This window comes from Manacus vitellinus, unplaced genomic scaffold (genome assembly GCF_001715985.3).
Source record: "Manacus vitellinus isolate BGI_N305 unplaced genomic scaffold, ASM171598v3 scaffold_3_pilon, whole genome shotgun sequence".
Lineage (NCBI taxonomy): Eukaryota > Metazoa > Chordata > Aves > Passeriformes > Pipridae > Manacus > Manacus vitellinus.
The window spans coordinates 45,713,890-45,727,850 of NW_021940535.1; the positions used below are offsets into that span (position 1 = coordinate 45,713,890).

A 13,961-nucleotide genomic window follows, 5' to 3' on the forward strand; every position below is an offset into this window, starting at 1 on the left:
AGTTAATTTCAAGCTACAACTCGATCAGTGCAAAAAAGAGGTTGAAGAAAAACTGTGGCAAATATGTAACTTACATAGCCACATTCTTGCTTTTGACCCAGCAGAAAAATTTATAAGGATAAGTGTAGAACTCTTGAGGAACATTATTTGAGGATCTCCAGAGAGAAACAAATAGGAAGTTGGTTTACTTGCATAGTTAGGGGGCCTGAGATGAGATCACCATGTGAGGCTGACTTTCAGATTGCGTTAAAAATGAGATAATAAATAAATGGAGGGATGGAAATTATTAGTGGGAGACTTGCATGTTTTTTCATTTCACTTATGAATAGAATTTATATAGTTTTAAATCTCAGTTTTGAGAAAGACATTTTAAAGTATGCTTTATTATAATACCTGAAGAATCCAAAGTAAGGCAAAAACTGTACCTTTCAGCAAAACTAGCAGTGGAATCATAAAGAGTTCAGTCTTCTATTTTGGTGTCCTCTGTTTCCAGCATGTAACCTCTGTGTTTCACAGCCTACCCGCACATCTTTCCCAACTGTGTGTTCAGGTTTTCCCTTCCTTCTACATAAAATTATGGATTATCACCACTTCCAGCCAAACTGGGACATGACAGCCATGCTTCTTTAGAGTTAGACTTTCTAACCACATGAGAATATACCAAGCATCTAGCTTCTGCATGTGTGTACCAGGTGGGGACAGAAGATGCTCAGGAGGTACTAAGCATGGGCACAGCCCTTTGTGGAGTTCACAGAGCACAGTTTCCTGTGGACTTTGTTGGCTGCAGCATCCTTGAAGAGCCAAGCCTTTTTCAGTGGCATATTTATGGGAGTAGAGATCTTTCCTAAACCACTGACTTTTCACTGTCAAAAACTGTACAGATCAACAAAATTTGGCCCCAAATTCATGAAATGACAGCAGAACTTTCCCCTGCATATTCATGTATCCCCAGTTCCCAGTAAAACCAGAGGCCCCGTATATATAGTTTAAACATCCCAAAGGCTGAAACTTGCACACTTAAGTTGTTTTCTGGAAGGTAAGCAACAGTTTATTTCTTCTAGTAACCTCCACAGCCCTCCTATAAATGGCAGTTATCTCAGAGCAGCTGTTCTTGCATTCAGTCAAGTATTCACTGTGTTTGCTGTGAATGCCATATTTCAGAATTAATACCACACCTGCTTGCAGCTGGAGAGAAATTAGGTGTCACACTGCTGGGGCTATGTGCTTTCCTGTCTTAATACTCAGAGAGATTGTGAAAGTATTGTGAGATTTATTCATTGCAGCATCACCCACAGCAAAGATCTGTTATTATATGGACTCACTCATATTCACATTCCCAGGGGTGAAATGATTTCCCAAGGACTGATCTGTGTTGGATGAACACAGCAATTTTTATGAAATCACTTGCCCTGTATTTGCCTGAAAACAACTCAGTGCTGTTAGCCCAGGACAATCAAAAGACAAAGCCCAACTGTAATCTGTTCTGATGATACAACATTTACTGTGTCTCACCCTATTTAGCATGTCCTGATTGCATTTCCAATAGATGTAGCTACCAAATTATCTCTACTCAGAGTACTTACAGGCCACATATTAGGAAATGAATTCTCAGTATATCCTTGGTTTCCATGGTAGCTCTAACAAAGGTCTGATTAAACTCATAAGAGACTTTCATGCTTTCAACTACTGGTTTCCTGTAAGACAGCAATTGCCAACCTTCTCTCCGTGTAATTATTTAGCATAAAATTGCTATACTTAGAATTGTCTTATCAAGAATTTTCAGCCAAAATTCACCTTTCATAATGCTGTTTTCCTATAGTATCAGTTGTCTCCCTGTAATAACTAGAGCTTGTTGTGATTATTCTACTGCACTATGTGTTGATGCAGATAACTGCCCTTCCTTCCATTGCCTCCTCTGCCTGTTCTTCCAACTGTTTTCCTTGATGCCATCCCAGATGCCAGCTTTCCTATGACAGAGACTTATTTGTGGTTTTACTTTTGTTAAATGTCTGACTTCAGGGCTGATCCTCTACTGCAGTATAAATAAGACATAACTATGTATTGTATGTACATAAATGACCTCTTGTTAAAAATCCTTTGGCATTCTCAATTCATTAGAGCAGAGCATCAACCTTCTTGATCTTAATCCTGCCATTCTGCAAGTCAGTTGTGTTTGTGGGCTATCCTGTAACAAGCAAGAAGGCTAAACCTTCTCAGAGTCCTACTCCCAGTTGTATCATCATGTTACTAGGAATTGGCTACTAAAGCAAAGGAATAAAAATTGTTTCCAAGGGCTAACTCAAAAAAACCGACTAACCAACCAACCAACCAAATCAAAAAAAAAAAAAAAAGAAGAAAAAAAGACAAAAAGAGATCAGGGGAGAAGAATTACATGAGGCAAAAGAAGTAGAGGAAATGGATGAATTCAGATTACAACTGAGGTATGTCTCAGGTATGTCTCTGAGCAGTTTTATTCTTCCAGGGCAAGTCCCCTGAAAGGAGGGATGGAAGTAGTACCACTTATTTAGAACAGTAGAACCAGGCTGCATGGTAGGGACTCTGTTATGTAATTCTGCATCTGTACAGGAAAAATTAGGCAACAGCTTGTTTTTCCATATTTGTGTTTCTTAAACAGCTGGTGATTGTGTATCAAGGCTTTATAATTACTAGGAAAATGAAAACGTGAGCAAAACCAACAGAAGGAATACATTATACCAGAAACAGAGGTAGAAACAATCTTCTACTATCTTGATTCTAGCAATGCAAGATTCCTGTCTACAGCCAGTTTAATTTCATGTCTTAAAAAGAAACAGGGCTACATGATAAATGAGATGTAGGAGAACTACTTGACAGCAATTGCAAGACCTGTTTTAAGTACAAAGAAAAGATACTGCTTTTCTTTTGTGTGCTGAGGCATTTTATGCAAGGCGTGCTAAAACCAGCTTTATAATGTGGAATTTTTTAATGTAGCTGTTGCTTGCCATGGGAAGCTGTTTCGTGACCCATGTAGAACTCATACCCAGATCCCTGATCCACGAGGAGATATTGCTTTGCTTTCAGTATGTTGAGTGTTTGACATGCCTATGGAGCAAATACAGCTAATACTGAATAAGGGAACCTGCTGAGGCATGTTAAACTTATATAGGAAAAAAAATGTAACAACTCCTCCACCTCCAGGAAGAATGCAACTCTTAATTTGTTGAATAGATTTTTGTTTTTGTTTTTGTTTTTTTTTAAAGAAATGCCGAACAAAAAAGGAGCAAACTCATTCTTCTAAAAACTGCAAAAGTCTGTAGGAGGACTAGGAATTTGCAACATGTTTCAAATGTCTCAGTTACAGTTCAAAATTTTCAAGGACACCATATCTGGCCCAAGTAAGGAATCCCTGTTTGTGGGGTGTAAGGGGAAGGGCGAGTCAGGATTATGCTCCATGCCAAGTGAGGATGCACTCTTCAGAAGAGTGCTCTTCTAGCAGCTGTAGAGAAACACAAGACAGTGTAGCACGGCTCCATATGTGGAGCAGGAAATGGCTGACCTTGTTCATCACATAACAATTGCTTTTTTGCTTCAGGAAAGGAAGACTGATTTGCTTGTGGAGGCAGCTGAGCCTGGAAGGATCGTACATACTGTCTTGCCCAAGGGAAATGACTAGGAGAGGGCAGCTTGTCATAGAGGGAAGTCACCACTTGTTCTAAGTATGCATTTGTTTGTGCAAGGAGGAGAGAAAGTATGCTCTCCAGAAAAGACTTCTTTAACAGTTCCAAAGAGACTTCTGTTATCCCAGGGACAGTAAAATAACCATCCAACTCAACTTCTGACTAAATAAAAATTTTTCATGTTCTCCCACAAAAAAGATTAGATTTCAGGTCATCAACAGTGTATGGAATAAATTGTTAAAGAACACTGTGAACAAGGAGTGAGAAGTTTGAGCAGTCTGAAATCAACAGTGTTTGTTTCTGTATTTTGGGGCATTTTTATTTAACCTTTGACCTCTGCACACCTATTAGTAGTTATCTCCCTAATATCTTCTGTCACCCAGTTATCCCCTTTGAGAATGGGTTGTCTCTTACATGCCATCATGCATTTAAGATGAGCGCTGTCTGAGCACAGGCTCACCACTCTGGCTGGGCTGTGTGCTGGCCACTGATGCTCCAGTCTCCTGCTGGTTTGTTGTGTTGAGGGATCCCACTGGAGCAGCATGTCAGTGCAGGCAGGATGTCACTTTGTTCCACAGGAACAGAGAGGTGGGTTTGTTCCCTTTTCTATGGGCATTGAATAGGAAGCTGAGAAAGACCACAGAGAACACGGTGTCCATATCAAGCTGGTGCTGCACGGTGTCTGATAGTGGGTTTGGTTTTTTCCTGAGCCTTTTCAGTTAAACAAGGAGCACAACATTGTACCAAGTTGCGAGATAAACCAGATGAAAAGAATGACTGCACTAAGCAGAGCACCTCCCAGGAAAGATGGGCAGTTCATCCTGCTTGGTGGAATGTGGAATTTACCTCGATTAGCAATAGATGAGAGTTTCTGATTATGGAATGCAGTGGTTGATGCCATAGGTCATCAGTCTGGGAGTCTGAACTTACAGGCTCTCATTCTCTATGCCAGTTTTAATTTCTCTTCCCTTTGTTTTGAGGCCTTATCTCTTGTTTAATAGATGATTAACTCTTTGAAGGGAAACTTTCTCTCTACCACCTACTTGTTTTTACAGTTCCACTTCCTTTCTATTTGACTTCCTGACTTTACTCCCAAAAGTATGCTTGCCCTTTCTATCCTGTCACAGACTGTAAAGGGAGGGAATAAACAAGTAAAATGCTTGAATGCAACAGGGAAAAGACTGGGGACAGAGCTGTTTTGTCTACAGTCTGCTAAATATTACCAGGCAGCCTAGAAGATGTATGTGTCAGGTTGAATGCTGAACACCAAGCTGATTGGTGTTAAGCAGTGAGCACAAGTTAAGCAATGAGCCTTCCCAAGTGTTTTGCTTTAGTTTTTCCCATTTATTGATTCCTTGAGTACAAACACACAAATTGGATTCAACATATGGTTGGCAACCTAAAACAGTGGAGGACAGCAGCAAATAAGGCACTGTATGTTGGTTCCTACTACTGTAGATAGATTCTACTCTGCTTTAGATTTTCTTTTGAGACGTTCTTTTGGAAAAGCCAGGTGGGAAAAGGATAAAGATTTTGTTATCTCCGGGGGTGCTTTGAAGGGTCAGGATCTGGAGTAATTTTGTCAGTTGTAACAGTGTACTCACTATGTCACAGACTTGTATATGAAAGAACATTTTTCCTAAAAGCATGTTTTTTTTCCACTTAGGACTTTCTCTAAAGGCTTGAGTGCAATTACATGAAGGTATCTATGTGTTTGAAACTCTATCATAAGTTTATAGTAGGTGAGAAATTGTGGCAAGCAACACTATGAGAAAAGACAGAAGTGGGGTTTTAGTTTTCTTTTAATGCAAAAAAAGAATGTGTGGCATTTCTGGACAAAGTTTTCATACTTGAACGATTTTTTCAGAAAAAATTAACAAGAAGTCTGTGTTTTAAAGCAGTGCTCAATGACAGTATGATGAATTCAGTTAGCCTGAGCATGCCAGGGTAGATTGAGAAGGCAATTCAGACACTTTTGTCAGACGTGCAAGACAGGGGCATCACCCTACCAGAGACGGTTTGAAATTCTAATGTGATGTTCCTGTTGATGCTGTGTGCAATTTGTGGAGAATACAAACTGCTTTGTGCTGATGGGAATCGGGGGGATAGCAATTTCCTGTCCTGAGGGAACCTGTATAAATCTTTGCACCTTTGTTATACTTTGTTCTGGTGTGTATCACAAATGTAGTTTCCTTCCTTTAATGAACAAGGAGCCTCCAGTTACTATTGTATGAACTCCTGTTACAAATCTCTATGTATTTTTTCAGTAGCTGCTAGGGGCACATTGTGGGCAAGCAGTGAGTTACCTATAATATGATGGACACCACAGCCCATCTTTCACCATGATAAAGGTAAAGACTTAACACCTGTTAAATTGATGAGAAGCAAATCACCAGGGACACAGTTTGGTGAGGAATGTACATTTCAGTTTGGATTTAAATCCATGCTTCATGAAAGTACAATAAAAGATTATTAGCTGTATTTTGGTTAACATTCCTTGTGCTACATCAGCAAAGTTGGCTTATAAATCAGAAAAGCAAAGCTAAAACCTGGAGAAAAGCGAATCAGGTGTATGCAAAGTGCATATCTTAAGCTGATACTTGGGAACAAACCGACTTACATTTTCTATCTTGCTGTGGTTACAGGATAGATGTTGTAACCTGTGAGTTGTTCTCAAGTGTAATTCTGAAGTATCAGTTTGGCTTTCCTTCACCTTTCTGATTTCTCAATACTTTGGGTCTCGGTCTGTAAGTATGAATGGCTTAAATGTTCATTAGCTTAAAAAGTACTACTCTGTACAAAGGTAGTCTGTCTCTGTACAAAGAATGTCAAAACAGGTTGAAGATCTTCAGAACCCATCAATAGGCTTTCATTCAAAAAGAAGTCCATACAAACTATATAGGCTTTTACTTATTCTTTACATAATCCTTTGCTTTTCTTTATATGCCTAGAGACACTTTGTTTAGCCAGGAGTTTTGTTCCTGGGAGAGAATGTTGTGAAAAGATTTTTTTTATCCAAGCTTGACTGATTCTGCTGGCTTTTCTTCTCTCCCCCTAAAAACCTGTAACCTCTTGCTGATGATCCCTGGACCATCTCTGGACTATCTGTCCTCAGCGTTTTCTAGACGTGTCCTGTTGTTTTTGGTAACCGCCATAGTCTGAGCAATGCCTTTTGAATAGTTGACCTTGCAGACTGGTCTGGGAGCAGGTGTGCATGCTCCTTCTCCTCAGTCAGCTTCCCTCTTGTTTATTTGGCATTTCTTATCTTTTCCATTGTTTTTGTTTCCTGTGAGGTTTTGGTTTTGGGGCTTTTTTAGCAATCTATAGTCTGATTTGTTCCACACTAACCCATTACAAATAAACATATCAAGCATGTGCTTTACTAAGAAAACAATTCAGTTCCTGGACTCCTGTGGACTCATTTGAAAATTAAAATCCTGCAGAGTGTTTTTAATTAAGCGGATGAGTCTACGTTCTTGCATCAAAACAGCATCAGAAAAGAAATCAAAGAATTCGCAAGTTATGATTCAGCGTCCAGCTGTCACTAAGCATGTTAATGATTTTCTGTCAGCTGTCCTCCTTTAAAAGTTTTTGGAAGAATTTGTTCTCCGTCCTAACACTTACAGTAAAAAACCAATCCTATATACAATAATATACAAATAGTTCCTCCTGTGTTGATCAGCAAAATTTATTTTCTTCCAAAAATTACTGAAGAGCCTTGGGTTTTGGTGGGGGTTTTTTGTTTGTTTGTGTTTGGGTTTTTTTTGTGTGTGTGTGTTTTTGGTTTTTGGTTTTTTGTGGGGTTTTTTGTTTTGTTTTTTTTTGTTTGGTTGGTTTTTGTTGTTGTTGTTGTTTTTTGTTTGTTTGTTTTCTTTGTTTGATTTTGGTTTTTTTTTAAAAGGGAAAGCTCATTTTTTACTGCTTGGTATCTAATTGCTATCCTTTCAAGGAAAACTAAGAATTTTCCTCCTTTGATAGATAAGATACACAAACTGTTAGTGAGCATGTTCAGTCCTGTAAACGTTATTGACATTAGTGTGGAGTGAGCAGGTAGGAATTTATCTTGGGGACATGCTGTTAGGGAAAGACTTACATTGTTTATTTTCATAGTTTATTTTCTTCTCACATAAACTTTTCATCATTTTTTATTTATAAGAAAGACCTTAAACTTTATATTTTAAAATAATGACTTGGCAGAACAGAAATTGTTCTGAGATCTTAACAATTGCAGCGTTCCTCGGTTTTGGTCCGTCAGCTGCATGGCTCTTTTATCTTTTAAAAAATGGGTTTTCCAGCTTTGCTGTTTGCTTACTTTGCTTTGCTTTGCTGATGTACTCATCCTCTTCATGATTTAAAACAAAAGGAAAAAGGAACGAGAACAAGTCACAGAAGCCGCTGATAATGCTCTTTTTCTTATACTTACCCTTCCCTGTCGTACTTGCACTGAGAGGAGCTTAAACCCTGGCAGAAGATAGGGAATGCCTTTAATGAAAATGAAACACTGGAGCTTATCAGCAGCTTATCATCTAATGCTTCTAGTCATCCTTCCAGGTTGTTGCTTACAACAAGTTACTTACACTGACATGATCTAACCAACACTTCTTTAAATAAAGATATATATACTCTTCTTTTTCCTCCTGCTTCTCTTGGGGCACATTACCTGTTCAGAGTTACCATCACATCAATACAGGAGTAGGAAAATGACTGATTGCTGCCAACCCAGCCTGTGAGGGTGGTCTTCAAACAGATTCGGCAGCAGCAGAAGTGGAATCAGTCTGGGTTAGACCTGGTTCACTGTGTTCCTACTTCACAAATGGGAATAGCTAAATTATGCACCCAACTTGCCGTATTTTCTACAGCTGACCAGTGGCAACTGGTTGAAAGGCAGGATGTCAGGTGGTCACTATGTGGCAACCACAAGGGACTTCTGTTGGTTGCCATGTCTTTTGCATGCAGTCTCCTCATGTGCGCAAGACAGACAGTACAAGGTAGTAAACTAAAGGCAGACCTATTTCAATGTGTAATTATGATAGTAATTAAAAAATTTTACATAAAACAAAGTCATTATCTAAAAGTCACTCACCTCTTTTAGACATGATAAGTGGCCTTTTTCAAGCTTTGGGAGGCAGGCAGCTATATATACACTTGAAAGGTAGAGAAGCTATTCCCTGGTTATGTCCCCAAGGGGAAGAGATCTGTTGGATACTGTGGAGTGGGCTGGTGTGAGCTGTGTGTAACACCTGCCTGCAAAGCACCAGGTCTGTGCTCAGGATGCTTTTTCTTCTCATTCCACCTACGTAATACTTATTTTTCTGTGAATAATGCCAAGTGACAGAGGCAGGAGAAGGATTTGGGAATGGGCGACCTGTTACCATTTCTGTTGTGACATTTCACATACCTCTTACCCTTCAAGTAAATGTTCTTGTTCACTTCATCTGTGTGACTTTTGTGTAAATTGGAAACCTCATTAATTTTAAAAATGGGCAATGTTGATGCACCACACTTCCACCGAAGTAACAGCTCTTGGTTAAACAGAGGTTTGCTCTGGTGAAGCAATGTTCCTGCTCTTCAAATACTGCAACACCATTCTGGGGATATCACACAGCTCAGAGGGCTTGTTTGTTGGTGCAGCATTTTCCACTATAGCTGCTTTTCCTACAGTGAGGAGAACTCAGGCAGTTCCCAGCCTTTCTTCACTCGGTGTGCATTGTCAGCCTGGCTGGCACATGCCCGAACCTGTGCACAGGTGCACTGGGGGCACAGAGGAACGGCTCGTTTCTGTCTAACACTGGCTTGAAATCTCTTTTCTTCCAGATGTCCACACAGAAGCAGTTCAGGCAGCCCTTGCTAAACATAAAGAAAGGAAAATGGCAGTCCCCATGCCCTCAAAACGACGTTCATTGGTGGTGCAAACATCGATGGATGCCTACACACCTCCAGGTGAGTATCTCTCTGTATTTTTATGGGAATTTTAAAAATGGTTTTTTGTGTTGCTATGAACTACTAATCTGTCTGCATAGATAGTAATGGAAATGTCATTTGACGCACACTGAGCATAATTCTGAGGTATTTTTGAAGAGGAGAAGGTGAACTGAATGGTAGAAAAAGTCAACAGGGGCAGTTCACATGACTGCTTTGCCCATGGTGGTACCTTAGCTTGCACTGGTCCTTTTGGTCTTACAAGGACCTAACTATGGCCATCTTGTCATACTTTATGATAGTCAAAATTCCTATCAAGTTTCTGATTTATTGCCTAATACTATAATGTAACAACTTCACAATTAGTTGTGCCATTCCTTTTCAAGTTTATCTTCTCTTTTATCTACTAGACTGAAAATACCCCCTATCTCATGCATTCCCATACTCACTGAATCCAGCTGGAACTCCCATTTCAGTGAGGAGTGGACCTTGTACAGTTGCAAAAGTGTTTCACAGACTTTTTGGAGTGAGCTTGGGAAAGTATTTTGTATATTCTGTATTGTTAATACATAGCTGGAGATCTTCAGAAGGTTCTATGTTTGACATTATAAAGGAAGACTTTTATTATCCTTATTTTTTTGTACAATAATATACAGATCATGACCTTAGAACGGGGAAGTTCTCTCAGTGTGTAGTTAGCAACTGACTTAGTTTCAGGTCTTTCAGTATTACGGATTTTCTGATTAAGTTTACCCACCTTCCTGAGATTTTCTTAATGGCACTTTCTTTAGATTTGGAATATGAACATGCCTTATTTCTATTAAGAAAACCCCAAAGCACTGCAAGTTAACAGTCTGTTTTTAATTACTAGATACTTCTTCTGGTTCAGAAGATGAAGGCTCCGTACAGGGCGACTCCCAGGGAACTCCCACCTCAAGTCAGGGGAGTATAAACATGGAACACTGGATCAGTCAAGCGATCCACGGCTCTACCACATCAACCACTTCCTCCTCCTCGACACAAAGTGGAGGCAGTGGTGCTGCACACAGACTAGCTGATGTTATGGCTCAAACACATATAGGTTAGTATACAGACATGTTGAGTATGTCCATGGCATGAATTTTGACTCTCACATTCAGATGATGTTGCTAAATGAAGTCTTAAAAAAGTCTTTTCTGTACTGCTTTTTTGCTTTTTTCTATTTACATATGTTATATAGAGAGATAGTCTTATGTTCCTATTTGAGGAGGGGAAAAAAAATAGCAGTTTAGATTTGGGAGTAAACTTATGTTGTGGCAAACAGGGTCTAGCTATTGCCTCCAAACATCTTAAAATGTACAGTTGGATGACTTCCATTACTTAGCACTATAAAGGTCTCTGTTGGATTCATCAGTAAGGAAAATCAGTGCATGCATCATTAGGGATTGCTTGCATATGAGCTTCTCCCACTGCTGGACCACTTTCATTACATAGCTTGAGTGATTTTTGATAATTCTGATAACAGTAGTCCACTTAAACATATTTTTGCTGCCCTTAATTGGATCTAGAATACTTGAACTGGGATATCTAGCTATTATACTCGGTGGGAGAGACCATTATATACCTTCAGAGAAGGGAGCTGTTACTATTAGTAGCTTGTTAATATCCTTTGAAAGATCCTAGGAAGTCAAAGCTTTCTTTCCTTTAGGGAGAAGCTGCACAGACATTATTTCTGAATATTTTGCCATTGATATTAGTTTTCATTAATATGAGGCAGCTATTTGATTAGATATATTGAAAGGAAGGCTTGTTTTCTTCACTCCTCAGTTGTTCATCGTGCAGAGTGTCTGCTTTGGTGTGTTCTTGATGGAGTGTCTCACTGCAAATCTGTTGGAGTCTATGTTGGAACAGATAATACAGTCTCACTACTGTTCTACTACACATATGAATTCACTTTTGTGTGACTGTTCCTCAACTGATCATTCCTTTTCAAGTATATGTAATGAGATACATGAAGTCACCTTAAACGTTCCTGATTTTATGTACTGGAAGAGTAGTTTGTATCCATTTGTTTTTAGCTTGATATAGCTTGATATAGCTATATCAAGCTGTATTTTCAGTAATCCTCTCACCATGGTCTGGAACTGCTGAATTGCAGTCAGGGAAGAACTTGTATTGGATTCGTAAATTCATGCTAAATGAATAGCTTAGAACCTTGTTTTAGAAAGGCATACACTTTGGAACACATTAATCATTGCATTTGATTATTTTCTGACTTCATCTTGAAATGCTAGAGGAAATTATAGCATAGAGAATTAAATTTACCCAAACTCTGAAAGGTTGTATTACTCACACACCAAGTCTTAATGTGTCTTTAAATATAGCTTCTTCATAATGTGACATTTCAGTAATTTTAAATCTGACACAGTAAGTCTTCTTTTATAATCACTGAGTTTGTGGTAAATAATACAGCATTTATAGAGCTAAATTAAGATGACAATATTCTGCAGAAGGGAATATATACTACTTATATTCATTTTATTTGTTGACTAAAAAGATCTTGCCTTTGAAGGAAGCAGTTGAGCTTAACAGTTGAGTTTACCTCAGTATATGCATGTTTTCATTTGTTCTGACAATAGCTGGATAGCAGTTGTGATATAGTATTGGAAAGGTCAGTTGGATACAAAATATGAGTGGTATCTGCTAACAGATTGAGACTGGTCTTATGGTTTCTGTCACCCATTGTTGCTAAGATCGCTGAAAATGTAAGAGAAGCTACACAGTTGATAACTATAAGATGAATTTCTTCATGGGTGAGCTGCATTCTGTGAGAATTTGACATTAAAGTGCTCTTTTGTTTCTTTCCAATTCAAGGAGGTGGATTTTGCATTTAAATGTATTCTAAGAGGTAATAGACTTGAAGTATTCCCACAGATAGCCTTACTCTTTCAGAGGCAGTGGGCCAGTGATGATAGATGAATAATCCTCTTTGGTAGCAGAGAATATAAGAGAGAAGAGTAATCCTGTTCCTTGAAGCTCCTTGACTATTGGAAATGGCTTGTTCTTGATCAGAAAGAACATATGTTACCATGGCTTGATGTTTCTTTGGTGCAGGGAGTTGTTCCCCAGAGACAGACCAGCCTGCAAGACAGAAATCAGCTGTAAATATGTAAGGACATATTGCCATACTCTGAAGATGACAATTCTGATAAATACAAATTGAGCGTGCAACAGGAAAGACCTTTAATGATAACCAAAAAACCCCTTCCATTCTGATATTCACTAGGATGTGACCTCCAGAATGTATCACAAAATCAAAGGGAGATTTTTTTTCCAGTTTAAGTACACTAATACAGTCCTGAGAAGGGATTTGATAAAAGGCTTTGGTTATAATATAATCAGAGTTCAGCTTTGTGGATCATTTTGATAATTTGCATAAGCTATTATATGCTTTTAATGTTATACTGTTTATTCAATTTGACTGCTGCTGCTGCTCTTTTGTGGCCAAAATTCTGATTTGGGGTAGATATCATTTTAATGTTTATTTTCAGCTTTAAGATGCTCTGGTGTCTGCATTAAGCTACAGGGAGAATCTTTAGTTTGGCATATGTATCACCGTTGTGTTCAGTAATTCTTGAATTTAGAGATTAAACCAGTGAAATCTGTAAAAGATACCTAGTGTTCTGACCCTTCTTTGGGTCAGTACTGTATATATTTCTAAGATCTTTTAAGTTTCATTTGTTGGTATTACCTGGCTTGGATTTCTATGTATATAAAAATCAGAGAAAGTCTATCTCAAAGCTCACGAAGTTCATGTGGTGAAAATTACACAGTGCTTGCCTATGACTGTAAATTTATATAAAGTTAATCATCTCACTACAAAATTTTGATCCTTCAGGTGCATTTAATGTTTCTTTTATATACTTCAAATATGTTTCTGTTTGAAAATCGAAGGCCTCTATCCTCATTAAAGGCTGCATAGACTTCTAACATATAATACAGGAGACTAGTTTACAATACTATCTGTCACCTGGACATCACTACAAGAGAAACCCAGCTAATGGAAAAAGCCAGATCTCTGCTCTGGATTTTCCTGCCCTAACAACCAGGAGACCCAGCTTATTTGGGAGGAAAAGCTGCATTTTCTTCAAGTTAGTATTGCAGGGATGCTTCTCAAGTTCCTGGAGACTTTTCGAATACATGGTACCTGTGTGAACTTCCAAACTTCCACTGGAAGTATTCCTCCACTTCTTTGTTTCTCCCCAGATGTGAGGCTTTATCAATGCACATACTCTGTCCCTACATGAATGTACTCTGGTTTGCTTTGGGTCTTCCTGATTTTCATGAAATGGGGTAAATGATGTCACTCCAGTGGCAGAAATGAAGAGAGCCTTAACTGGAAACAGC

The 13,961-nt window shown here is 38.7% G+C and overlaps 1 protein-coding gene across 3 annotated transcripts in view; it reads left to right on the forward strand.

The window, feature by feature from the left end:
- DIP2C (disco interacting protein 2 homolog C) overlaps positions 1–13,961 on the forward strand; it is a 143,156-nt gene that overhangs the window by 20,330 nt on the left and 108,865 nt on the right. For all 3 annotated transcript variants that reach the window (XM_018075646.2, XM_018075644.2, XM_018075643.2), the window contains exons 4-5: positions 9,471–9,596; positions 10,447–10,656. In XM_018075646.2, the coding sequence (XP_017931135.1) occupies positions 9,471–9,596; positions 10,447–10,656 (336 nt within the window). The remainder of the gene's footprint in view (positions 1–9,470; positions 9,597–10,446; positions 10,657–13,961) is intronic.